This window comes from Antedon bifida, chromosome 3, assembly GCF_963402885.1.
Source record: "Antedon bifida chromosome 3, ecAntBifi1.1, whole genome shotgun sequence".
In the NCBI taxonomy this organism is placed as follows: Eukaryota; Metazoa; Echinodermata; class Crinoidea; order Comatulida; family Antedonidae; genus Antedon; species Antedon bifida.
This window is the reverse complement of record NC_136228.1, coordinates 10,211,974-10,225,544: the sequence shown is the minus strand read 5'-3', so window position 1 is coordinate 10,225,544 and position 13,571 is coordinate 10,211,974. Positions and strand designations below refer to the sequence as shown.

Here is a 13,571-nt window from a genome sequence, read left to right as displayed (position 1 = left end):
GATGCATTGATTCACATTTATTTGCACAAAACACCATAAATACATTGGTAAAGTAGGAAAATACAATCTTTACTCCTCTTATACATGGTTTTTGAAAATACTCTTCAAACAATGATAGAAACGTGTTCGTTATAGGCGGATCCAGGGGATGAATTACGTCAATAAGTTGGCAAGTTGGCAAACTTATAAATTACAACATTTGAAATAAACTAGTTCGTAACTAGTCTAACACTCAAAACATTTAACACCACAAAGTTTAAAATTAAATAAGCTTTCTTAAAAGCAAGTTTTTTATGAGTTTCTAAATGATAAATCTTAACTGCCATTGTTAGCGTTTGCTGTTATCTTGCTTCGCAGACGTTGATGCTCTCGTAGTCTATGGAAAAAATAATAAAATAATTCAATACTGTGTATCCTATTTCGTTTTTAGATTTGTACAGTAGTATATATTGTTTGAAGATATAAGTATATAATTGTGAAAAGAATTTTTGAGTTTCTTGACGTTTCGATCAATATACTTTGACCATCCTATATACACATGGTGTACTGCAAACTTTATACAGTAATATACAAATTTAATGGCTTTTTATGAGTGTAATGGTATATTTTGATAAGGTGAAAATGTTTCATCATTCACCAAACAAAATATTTGTTCCTTGCGCTAATACATTCATTATTTGTTTATAGAACATCTAAAGTAGGTTTTTGCACAAACTTGCAGTGTACCCTGCATATGATAAAAAAAACATAACTCTGTAGATCTGAAATAAAGAACCTTGCTGTACGTTCTTTTTCAAAACACATATATGTACATGTACCACATACAAATTGCACTTTTCTTTTGTATTCAAACAAGTGTAATTGTGTATGTAACATAAATTATGTTGCTGTTGGAGGAAATAAATCATCAAGTTGTATCACTGTACCTAAGAGCATTGACCTTGATAAACCCAAGTGCATCTGTTGGTTCGTAATCTCCTTTTACATTCATGCTGTAGACAAAATACATTTTGTTATGAATTATAATTAAACTTATAACGCATTGGTACTAGAAGATGGAGAGCACACATGTACGGACTCTTCCATTTATCATACCACATTATTATTGCAGTTGCCAAATAGCGCATTGGTACGCGAGAAGATTGAGAAAATGTGTTTTTATACTTTCCATTACCATATATCAGTTGCAAGATAGCGCATTTCATACAAGATTTCATAGAAGATAAGCACTTCAAACACAAGTAAATTGACAATCATAATTTTATTACTTACCTCACCAACTCTTCATTGTATAATGAATATGCAGATTCTCTGCCTCGAATGTAGATTTGACCTTTGTACACAGAAAGTATCACACGTCCTGCAACAAACTCTTGGCTTTTGTTGATACAGAATCGCGAGAACTCGCATTCCGGACTGTACCAGTATCCACGGTAGACTTGCTCCGAGAATTGTATCGAGAGTCCTTGCTTCATACGTCGTACTTCCTTGAGTGGAAAAACAATAAAAACTAAATTAAGACGAGTCCAGATATTGGAATGAGTTATATGCAGCTAAGTCTCCCAAGTAGCGAACATATCCCTGGCCCCAAAGATTTTTACTAGCGAAAATGTCTGCCCCAGAGCGGGTATCCTCACACCCACTCAAGGGGTGTTTTCAAATGTTTTAAAACCTTCTAACGCTCAGTCTACACTATCAAACTTTATGTGACAAAAAAATGTGATGTGCCCATATATGGACATGATGATGTCACATCACTGCCATATTTAAGCATTTCACTACCATATTTGGGCATATCAAACTAGTGTAGACAAAGTATAAGTACAAATTTTGATATATCTATACAATTACAGCATTCAATGTGATAAAAAATAAAACTAAAGAACAAATGTAAATGTATACCCGATCTAAAGTGAGATTCTCAATATCCAAGTGGGCTTGCATCAGTATAGCCATGGCTGGACATTCATAAATGCCTCGAGACTTCATACCAATGTAACGATTCTCTACAATGTCAATACGACCTATACCATGTTGACCTCTGAAAATGATTACAGAATATTAGTAACAGCTCAGTTATTTTCCCTAACTTAGCGAGCTGTACAGTAAATGTCACAAAGTCTTGCTTTAAGCCACATGTCACATGGGGATCCTTTTATGGAAATGTTATTGTAACTGTAAAATTCAAGGAGCTATGTGTCCGTGTGTGGACTGGGGATATCAGTAAGATTAGAAGTATAGTACGATTACCAATATATAATGGATAGAACTAGAATTTATTCGATGTTGTAAAAATTATATAAACATAGCATTAGGCTCAATTCACATTCCATTTTACTGATAAAATATTTCTCTTAAACAAAATCATGTCTTCTCTTACTCACCCAACCTCATTAAGGTACGAATACAACTCAAGTGGGTCTGTCTTGGTAACACCATCAGCTGAATTGGATACTTTAGTAGGTACACCTGTTGAGAAAAAAATGCAAAGACTGTAGTACTGTATGATGTAATAGCAGTGGTACTGTCATATTGATTGGCTGGCATTTCCAAGACTTTAATAATGGAAACCCATTTGTACCAAATTTGCAAATACAACAATAATTTCCACAGTAATGATTCTGCAAAGCACAGGATTTGAACTCTTTAATTTTAACTTTTATTAACAACTTGGTGTTGTCATCTGATAGTAGTAGTACTTACCATTTTTAAATTCTATTTCAATTGTTGCTGGCTTTGCTGGTGCTTCTTTTGGGTCTGTTGTCATTTGATAAATATCATCTGGGGCGTAAGTCTACAAAATGAAAAACAGAAAAATGTTAACAAAACAAGCAAAACACCACAAATCTGGAAGAATCTTAGTTTGAAAGATTTAAAAAAATCTAAGATAAGCACTGAGCGTGGAGCTGTAGCATGGTTGTTAAAGATGCTTGGCTACACTAATCGTAGGGTCTTTGGATAAAATCCTGTCAAATTTGTTGTGACAAAACCAACTTCAATTTTAAGCTCTGTCTACACTTTATGCAACAAATAAATGCCCATATATGATGATGTCATAGCACTACCATATTTTGGCACATCACACTTGTTTGATAGTGTAGACAGAGCTTAAGAGAATGTTTTTTATGTTTGTAGTGTGCATGTTTGTACTGTGAATGGATTGTCCGTTGATATAGTCCGAAATGCCTAAATAAAATTAATATTGATAATCAATCAATCTAACCATAGGGTCTTCCAGTATGCCCGACTCGTAGCTAATGTGCATCAGATTGCCATCCATACTCCATGGCTGTTTGGGTGTGACTGGTAGAGGAATTCCTTTCTTCTTTGCAAACTCAAAAAGATCGTTTCGACCCTGGAAGCGATTGTAGAATTCAGGTATTTTCCATGGAGCAATGATCTATAAATTAAAAATTGAAATGGTACTTCTGTAGAATTTGTTAGAAATGTTTTGATCACACTTAGGCACCAGCAGCAAGAGGAGGAGGACCTTGGTTTTTATAATTGATTTGTCATTTTTGAAAACCTGCAGTATCTCAATAGGTTCTACTTTCAACACAGCATATATCCAAGACAATGTGAATACAGTACCTGAAAGCACTGTTTCATTTATTCCCATTCTAAATTATATTAATCAGAATGTTTAAATCATTAACATTTTAAATAATTATTCAATATTATTGAAATATCATACAACCTGTATATGAATAACAATAATATTATAAACCAATATATAAACAATACCATAATAACTTCAAATACCATTGATTTTTATTCAAATTTTTGAAATATACAATATAAAACTAAATTTTATTATACAAATAATTAATTTTTATGAGCATGAATGGTGAGAATGCTTTTGGCAATGTTTTGTTTTTGTTTTCAATTTTTATAGTTAAAATACTGAATACTGAATACTGAAATGCTTTATTTGTCCATCATCATCATAAAATAACAACAGAAATTCTTCTTGAAGATTGACAATTATTAGTAAAATAATAAATAGATATACAATAAAATATATTATCTATACAAAAAAATACAAGTTATGAAACACGGTGTAAAAATGACAAGGTATTAAAATTGAATAGGAAAATGATGACTACTGGACATAAACTGAGAATACCTATGATTTACACCTTAATTGCTGGTACAGTACAGTATATGGGTTTTTGTAAAGAATTTGGTAGTTTTTTTTATTAGTTTATGGATTAGTTCCCTTTGGTGATTTCTTTGTTTCCTCTACATAACTAGTGGTCCCAGACTAAGGTGCCACTGGCATTATTCCTGCTAAGTTCACCATAGGTTACCTTCAAGTAGTATTGAATGAACCAGGGAAACCTGCATGCATTAATTAGTTTAAATATGTCTCAAATTACAAAAATTCAAAACCAAACAGTAATTTTGAATGAAGGTATTAGGTATTTTTAGCAGCAATAATTTTTTCTCTATGTTTTCTAACATCAGTAGTACAATAATTTTGTAATATATTTTTAAATAATGATTTTATTGGTAGCATTTGCTATTTTTTGACATCTTATTATTTTTATGTTCAATCTTATAATTTGTCGATAATATTTGTTTTTGTACAAATACTACAATTCAAAAGTATTTTTATTGATAGTGTTTTATCTATTGTTTAGTATGATGTCATGTGTGTGTGTTGTTTGTTTGTCTCAATCATTACCTCAACTTCAGGGTACATAGCATAGCAAGCCAGTTCAAATCGGATCTGATCATTTCCCTGTGAATAAATATAAAAAATTTTTTTACTTGTTTTTCAAACATAAAAGTAAAATTGAAAGAGCAAATTGAACATTTATGGGTCTATAAGTAGTAGAGTAGTGTGATTACAGTAGAAACCATTTGCCATACCCCTATTAAAGATATACTTTCCTGTGAAAGGAATGAGAGGGAACACTGCAGACAACCCCTTTCAGAGACACTCTATAAAGGAAGGTGTCCCCTTAATAGAGGTTCTACTGTCAATTAGTTATGAGAACATACAGTTGTTGTGGAGAAAGAGATCAAGACAGAATCTATACATAATACTATTTGGTACTTTAATATTGTATAATGGCAGACACTTTGAGCAACTACAATTATTGGATGAAAATTAGATTTTCTGGCTGTTTCATCATTTTGATTTAGCTTTTCGCTTTTTTTTTTGTATCCCTCCATTGAGATTCAGCCACTGATACCCACAGCATTTTCATTTTTTAAATATTTTGCCTTTGGATTGATAATAAAAATAAAATAAACATTTAAAACCCAATGTTACCTTTCCTGTTGCACCATGGGATATATAAGCTGCATCAGACTCTTTGGCGACTTGTATCATGCCCTTTGCAATACATGGCCTAGCGAGGGCGGTACCCAATAAATAACGATCTTCATATATTGCATTCGCTTGCACAGCCGGCCAGATGTTCTCCGTCACAAAATCTTTACGCAAATCGAGGCAAACAAACTAAATGAAATATAAATATTTATAGAAGTCATTATGGTTTAATTAATTGAATAAATATCAATATGTCACTATGAATTCATTTCAGTATTCATAAACATCCCACTCAAGCTGTAAACACTCTTTTAGTTGGACTTTTCATGAGTATGTTTTATTTGCAGTAATTCCTAAAGTGAACAAAATATAATAAATTGTAGTGTCGCATTTGGTGCGCCATAGTTTAGTTGTTAGTATATAATAAATCCAAGAAGTACGAACACTTAATACAAAATTATATTTTATTTTTATCATTTTTTTTTATTTTACTACACAAACTGTGCAAACCTACCGGTTAACCTCCAAAAACTTTGCGCAAACTTCAAATAATAATAGGGATTTACTGCATGAGTTGCACTGTGAAATTTGTCAACTGATTTAATTTTTTCACTCAAAAAACCAAAAAATATTTTTCTGTTATAGTCCAAAAGTTGTGATTAGTGGTATAATCGATATTTACTGTAAAGGGCAATTTACACAGACGAGCGGTAACGGCTAAATGCAAATATACAATCTATCTTATTCCTTATGACCACCGCTAAGAGGATTGGCAGCAGTAGATACAGACGTAGATACAGATCCTACGTGGGACAAGCTACGCGGTTTTCTTCTTACCGTTGCTACTCATCTGTGTAAAGTGGCCTTAACTGGTTTAGAGGAGGTTTTCTTCAGTTTGCGCTACGTTTATGCAGTTTAGAAAACCCATTCTTGTATTGAATTCAGTTTTAAAGTACAACACTGAATTGTCTCATCAATGATGATAAAACAATAAATAAAACAAATTTCTCTCTATTGATTTTAACTAATACCAAATCATATTGTTGCATCTCTTTTGTTGTTGTCCACACTCAATCCTATTAAACTGTCTTGTTTGTCAGACACCCACTCACTATTTCAATGCAAACAAAATTAATTTAATGCCTAGCTTACCCAGATAAAACGTCAATAAAAAAACAAAACAATGATGAGGCAGTAAATGTTGGGTTTTGTTGAATCAAAAAACCTTTAAAAATAACTACTTTTTTGGAAACTTTTACCTTTCTAAAGCTCCGTCTACACTATCAAACTTCATATGATTTGATAGTGTAGACTTCAAACTGTTGTTACAATAAAATATGTTAATATGCGTACCATACTGACAGATTCATAAGGAGCATCTAATCACCTAGACGATTTCGGTTTAATACTCTTCATTTTGGCATCGTCTTCATGGGTTAATTGACCCAGAATGAGAAAAGAGGTATGGTCTAAAAACAATCGCAACTTGCAAACTCAAGACTATAAAAATTGGATGATGATAAACAAAAATTGTGCAAAAATTGAATATCGTACAATTTGTAATACACTTTTAGATCTGCTCTGTAGTATACATTGGCACAACACAAAATTGTTTTCCTCCACAGAGTCGGGATGGCCTCAGTTCATTATAAATTTATAAGCAAGATGAGGGTTTCACTTTTTTTAATACAAGATCCTTCAACAACGAAATTCTTAGATAAAATATTGATCTAGCATGTTTTGTTTGTATACATTATGTTTTTACGAGTGTTGTTAAAGAAAGATAAAGAAAACAGCATACAATTGGATTATAGATTTTATTGTATGCCTACTGAAAGCAGTTTTCATTAAAAATGTTGTTGTTGTGTTACGCGTTATATTGAAATCTGAAATGTCATTAAATGTCATCTCTGATAAACACTACACAGAATGTTGAAAATCATTAGCACAGAAAACAATGAGTTTAAATCCAAACACGTGTACTATTAAAGTACAACTCTACAACGAGAGCATCAATGATGATATTGGAGTTGTGGCTTGGTGGTTATGATGCTTTCTACCAATCCAAAAGTCCTGGGTTCAAGTCCTGTGCGTTTTCTCTAATTTCTAATGACAAATTATAATTCCGCTACCAAAGTCTTGTAATAAGACTTTGTTTATTTAGAGCATCTTGTGTATATGTTTATCTTGTGAACAGGATTACCACCTTTAACCAGGATAGTGAATGAATTCGCTAATATTGTTATCCTTCTTTCTAAATATATAAACACAAAATTTAATAATAATAAAATAATAAATAAAAACAAAAACCGAGTCAGATAGAATCGAAATATCTAAACATTTGTATTGTATGTATTATACTATAGACATACAGTAGACAAGTCACAGTATCTACTAATGGGTTGCTGTTTGTTGTCAGTTTAATTATCATTTCTGCATTTCAATAAATGTCAACATTTATTAAGACTTTACAAATTATGAATGCGAACCTCAATCTCAGAGGTCCGATTCATTAATATGTGCACGAACAAATCCATCACTTTCAATAACTGTCGTTTAGTTGCCATAGCAACATTAAAGGTAAATATCTTAAAGTGGCTTTCAAAGTACAGGCCATAATAATAACAGGTCAATGTGGGCATATTAAACATCCTGATCTATCTCATTCATAACTGGCTGATTAAATGTACCTAGAAGATGAGCCTAGTGTCAAAAAGGCACATTTGAAAGTACTACTGTATATATGTGAATGTTTGATCAATGGTTTGTTTGAGATAGCTCTAGAAGGTGTGCTTTGAGTGGATTTGAAATCTGTGTCACACACAATAAAGTATGATGTTTTTCTTAAACCATTAATTTTGAATCCTTTACGAGATAAGAACGTGCTTTGTATAATATCACCTGCTAATTACTTTGCAATTACCTGTACGAAAATTGTTTACCGTGCATCTGTATGTTATGTTAATAAAAGAAATTTAATCAATACTAAATGCAAACTGTATACATGTAGTACTGTAGTTTTAGATGATAAATGCACCAACTTTTAACCATCATCAAATAATAGTAAATAATTAATTTTTAATTGTAACTTGTTTTGTCAAAATTAATTAATAATATAAATACTTGAGAAGAAAATCACATTTCACAAAGTTGCCAAAATTGCTTTAAATTAAACGTTTCTGTATATAAATTATATTTATAGTATTAATTATTAGTGGTGACCTTTTATTAAAAGATAAAATATGAAATCGTACAGTATAATATGTTTTTGAAAAGATTTTGAAAATTGCAATGTGAAGGGAAAGGACACAGCACCCCTACAGTAAACATTTTTAATAATAATATTACGCCGATCTTATATCGCTTAATGCAGAAGCCTCTAAATGCTTCGCATTATTACCCCATTTTTTGGATCAAACACGTCTGGAAACATACTACATGTTGCAGCCAGTAATCAGCGCAGTTGTGTTTTGATCTATATCAGGTAAACCATTTGTACACCTGGGTGGAGAGAGGCAAACGTATTGTAAAGTATCTTGCCATGGATACAAGCAATGCGACGAGAGTTGGAATTGAACTCACGATAAATATACTCGGTTTCTCCTATTTCAAAATTCTTGTCACTGTTGTATTATTAACAAAATATTCAATGAGTTGACTAAAAAACAAGCTAATTTCAATTATGTACCAGAAATGATCTCATAAGATGATAATCAAACAAATGGTACTCTATTACTCCAGATACTAATGGTTCCATTTAGTGTAGTCAAATACATAATGTATTTCTATCACATGTAGTTACCTGTCTTAATGGTGCATAATGTGAATCCTTGATTACTATTGATTGAAGCTAGAATGGGGCCACGGTAATCATCGACTTTGTAAATGGTGGGAACCTTTTATTAGCAGTTCGTCGGATGTGAAATAAGATCTAGTTTCATGTACGTCACTGTCTCTTATTGCTTCTAGTATAGCATGTCGGATTTAATTGTAAATTAATAGACATGCATCCAATGTGTATGATTCAAGGTGAATGAATGAAATATACACAGTACTATATAGAACCCCACTTTAGGACTCCCCTATTCAGGGACTCCTATATTCTGGGATAGTCCTAATTTACAACTCCCTGGTCCTACAAGGGAACACTTTATTGGGTCATGAAGGTGTCCTCGTAATAGGAGTTCTGCTGTATTCAACTTTTCTAAAACATCCTATGGGTTGGCCCAATATTGTTGGTTTTTCAGGCAGGGGTTCCCAAATTAATAATAATAATAAATATAGGAAGATTTATTGGACATTATTTTGTTGTAAGGAGATGTTTACCGGACAGCCCAATATTTAAAAGATGAAAATAAGACTTAAGAGGTTTCAGGACATCTAAAATTGAATTATATTTATAAACAAAAAATGAAATTTTTTTAATTGTTCACCCTAAAATGTGAATAGGGCTGATATTGCAAACAAGATAATCATCAAATGTTTTCTCTTTCAAATTTGCATCAACTGTAATAATGTCCGAGTTACGATCACTCGTAGAAAGCACTTAACAAATTTTCCAATACACAAAGATCAGCAGTACTTCAACAGAATATAGTATTACAATGCACTGTGACTACTATTGATTTTTACTTCCAAAATGGGTGCCAAAATCAATGTTCAGTGAATTGCTAAACTGTGAATACCATTATATTATATTGTATTATATTTACCCTGTATGCACATTCAATAATACCATTCAGAGATTAAGCTATTTTTTAAAGTGTAAATAGGAGTTAAATAATAAGATAAACAATCATTTAAAGGTACACATTATTTGTAACGTTGACAGTAGAAAAATGAAATTGCTAGACAGTATTGTTAAACACGATAATCTGTCTGAGTTATTGAATGAACAAAATATAGCTAACAATAGCTCATTAAATTGTTAATGTACAGTATGTGAAGATTTAAAGCATTATGGTCTTCCAAAAGGTACCGTATGAATTTTAGCCAACTTATGTCGACCAGACATCATTGTAAACAGTATTCAAATATTTCAACCACACTCCCTCCCCGATTTTATTTATTGCCATTTCTACCCTTTCATTTTCTACATCCTTGATAAAGTCTTTGAAATAAAATGTGTTACGACTCAAGTGTAGGCTTTTTTCCAGACATCATATAAACAAAAGTTTTTTTTGTCCGCTTGTTATACACACCAGAAACAAATACCACTTCACAATATGTTTGCCTGTAAATGTTTAACCTTTTAAGTTGTAGTAACTGTATTACTTTAGGTTAATACTGAACTTATTTGAAGTACTCTTATTAAAAGTGCCATATGCTGAAACTTTATGCTACATACTTACCTACTAAAGAATGTTTATGAGAATGGGAATACAATTTTCATATGAGTTGACCCGACATAGCTTGGTTTCATCAACTTTTTAAAAAACGTCAGGCTTTCAACTCATGAGCTTTGCACATTTTGCCATTATTTTATTTGTGATTTGATGAATAAATGTATTTGTATTTGAGGTCTGATATATTTTTTCTTACCTTTTTTGCGCCAAGTTTAATGGCTTTTTCTTCTGCTGCTTTGAAGTCATCATCTTGACCTACATTTGCCTATAATCATTAAATATTTCACAACTAAAAGTTTGCAATTAGATAAGAATCCATAGTAAAATAACTGAAAACATGGCAATGCTATGGAATGGATCTCAATGGAAATATAAATAAAACAAGCAGGGTTAAGCGGGGTTTATATTGACATGGAATGCAACTCATCTCAATTAAACTCAAACTGAAATGTACAAGTCAAGTGCAAAAGCGCTGTTGTCAAACTTTCGAGCTGATTTTGGCTAGTCGTGAAATTCACAACATATGTAGTTATTTATGAACCAGTCTTCCATGTCATTGTCAACATTTTAAAACAACCCACCCAACAAAATTTATTTTAAAACACTTATTTATTCATTCAAATTGTACATTTTTAAATATTTCCAAAACCAATCCATTTTCAAGGACTTGAAAACACTGAATTGAATTCACAAACATTACCATAACTTTCCCAAATTGATTGCACAAAGGAGGATTATTTTACTTTTTTTAGTTGAATAGGTATAAGAGTTAAATACAAAAGATTTCCTGCCTCTTTTGTTATATTTCTGTAGTAAATTTGTGTATTAAAATTTAGTAAACATTATTTGAAAAAATGTGTAATTGTAGTCTAATTTTTATGAATTATAAATTAAATTCTCATTATTCCAGACAATTGTTTTTTTTTTTATTATAATCTGCTAAATATTATAATAAATTACCAGAGGCAATGTGGTAGCTATTGCACCTGTTATAAGGAGACAGAAAACATTCCATACGTTTTTCTATGTTAATAAATTTTGCATTCATAATGTACTGAAGTATGCAGTCATACTACCCTATTCCACAGTTCTAAAGCTCTGTCTACACTATTGAAGTTTTTACAAAAAAAGTGTGATGTGCCCAAATATGATAGTGATATGCCCAAATATGGAAGTGATATGACATCATCATGTCCATATATGGGAACATCACATAAAGTTTGATAGTGTAGACAAAGCTTAAGCGTGGTTTGTACTATATTCTGAAATATTTAATAATAAACATTTATATTTTTTTTTAAATTACAGTTAACACATTAAGTTATAGAAAATGAAAATAAATGTAAGTGTAAAATCAATTGTTAAATTTAAAATTGATATAGCTCTGACTGTTGAAACATATTTATAATTTTTATTTACACTTTTTATATAATCCTGTAGCAATTTCATAAAAAATATGTGGAGAAAATATCCCTTAAAATGTCTGGCTATGGATTTACTATGTAATCTTAATTTCCTGGTTAGCAGCGCTTGTAATATATTAGACCAGATGTAAAAAGTTGTGTATTAAGATTATTATTTTGCATACGGTAAAAGCTGGAATGAAATAGAAATTTCATCATCTAAGTGCTGCCAGCGATTACAAAATAAACAATTATGGTTTTTTTTTTAAATTAGTAAGTAATTATTTTTCAATTTATTTTTTTTTATAATTTGTTTTTTTACAAATTTGTTTACATTACAATTACTTTCTTTTATTTCTTGTTAATATTCAAATAATCAGACAACAAATTAAAATATTTATATAGGCCTAGTGTAAATATTATAAATATATAATAAATAAAATACAAAAATAATAAATTACCATGTAGCAGACAACATCATAGCTCTGTTCCAGAAGCCAAACCAATATACAGGACGTATCAAGGCCACCACTGTAGGCTAGAACCACGGTACGGTTACCATCTGCACGGGATTTCTTTGAGTTTGGTTCAGCCATTTTCAGTACTGGGCCTATAATGTGGAATACGAAATCTATAAATATATGCTGTAATTTATTTAATATTGTTATTGTATACAAGTATATGCTTCCACAAATTTAGGCTAAATATCGACACACCGGATTCATTCTCACTATCAATCAGAGTATATAAATCCCACTTCTCTGTTTTCACTTCTACAGTATACCCTAACTGTCCCATGGGACTATTATAATACAACAGTACTCTTTTATCATTTTTTTTGTTTACCTTGTTATTGATACAACACATTGACAAGATTGTTTACTTAAAAATTTGTGTTTATTAATGTGTCTCTATTATATAATTATTAATAGGCCCCTCATCAGTGTACAGTAGGGCCTATTGTTGTATCCAGGGAGGATGATGATGCAATATCAAATACAATACATGCATCCAATGCTTTATTGCATCATGCGACATTATGAGATTTAACAACGAATTAGTTATTTGTGTGTATAACAATGAATGAACAATTCTACTATGAATGATACTGAACATGCATCTACAATACCCTGCCACAGACAGGTATCAACAAATACACCGGCCGGCTTATGTGTGTAAACACACGGACCGGATGCAAAAAAACAACACACAAGGAAACTACTCAAGCAGAACGAGTATTTCTCTAAGCTTAGCTAGCTAGGCAACCGCGAAAGAGTGGATACAAAAATTCATTTAAAATCTGGGTCTACACACATATAAAACACCAAGTAAATGTTATGAGATTACTTAATTACACTCTTGTGCAAGTACAAACGCTACATATATGCACTGTTATTAACTAATTATTATTTTATTTAAATGTATATAACTACTCACCTCGTTCACTCTACAACGTACACTGCACAACGGAGTCTTGAGAATGAATAAAAAAAAGAAAACAAAACGCACGCTGGCTGTGTGTGTGTGTATTCGATCGCTGAT

General features: G+C 31.4%; 1 protein-coding gene across 2 annotated transcripts; it reads right to left on the bottom strand.

Annotated features, from left to right (window-relative positions):
- Positions 1–13,506, bottom strand: LOC144837028 (argininosuccinate synthase-like). Of its 2 annotated transcripts, none has more exons than XM_078692009.1 (12): positions 13,467–13,506; positions 12,491–12,639; positions 10,823–10,891; positions 5,282–5,470; positions 4,688–4,744; positions 3,224–3,400; positions 2,704–2,794; positions 2,385–2,469; positions 1,903–2,041; positions 1,273–1,487; positions 927–992; positions 1–376 (listed from the first exon to the last, which is right to left on the bottom strand). In XM_078692009.1, the coding sequence occupies exons 2-12, from the start codon at positions 12,623–12,625 to the stop codon at positions 316–318; spliced, it is 1,284 nt and encodes a 427-aa protein (XP_078548135.1). In that variant the 5' UTR covers positions 12,626–12,639; positions 13,467–13,506; the 3' UTR covers positions 1–315. The 2 variants fall into 2 exon arrangements, with proteins under 2 accessions (XP_078548135.1, XP_078548134.1); XM_078692008.1 differs by having other exon boundaries at positions 12,491–12,633; positions 13,460–13,490.
- Between the last annotated feature and the right edge of the window lie 65 nt (positions 13,507–13,571).

Excerpts from the sequence above, each read along its gene's own strand:
- LOC144837028 (XM_078692009.1), bottom strand. The coding sequence starts at position 12,625 with ATGGCTGAACCAAACTCAAAGAAATCCCGTGCAGATGGTAACCGTACC. Across the intron at positions 10,892-12,490 it reads ATGATGTTGTCTGCTACATG|GCAAATGTAGGTCAAGATGA; the intron begins GTAATTTATTAT and ends TAATGATTATAG. Across the intron at positions 2,042-2,384 it reads TCGTACCTTAATGAGGTTGG|AGGTCAACATGGTATAGGTC; the intron begins GTGAGTAAGAGA and ends AATCATTTTCAG.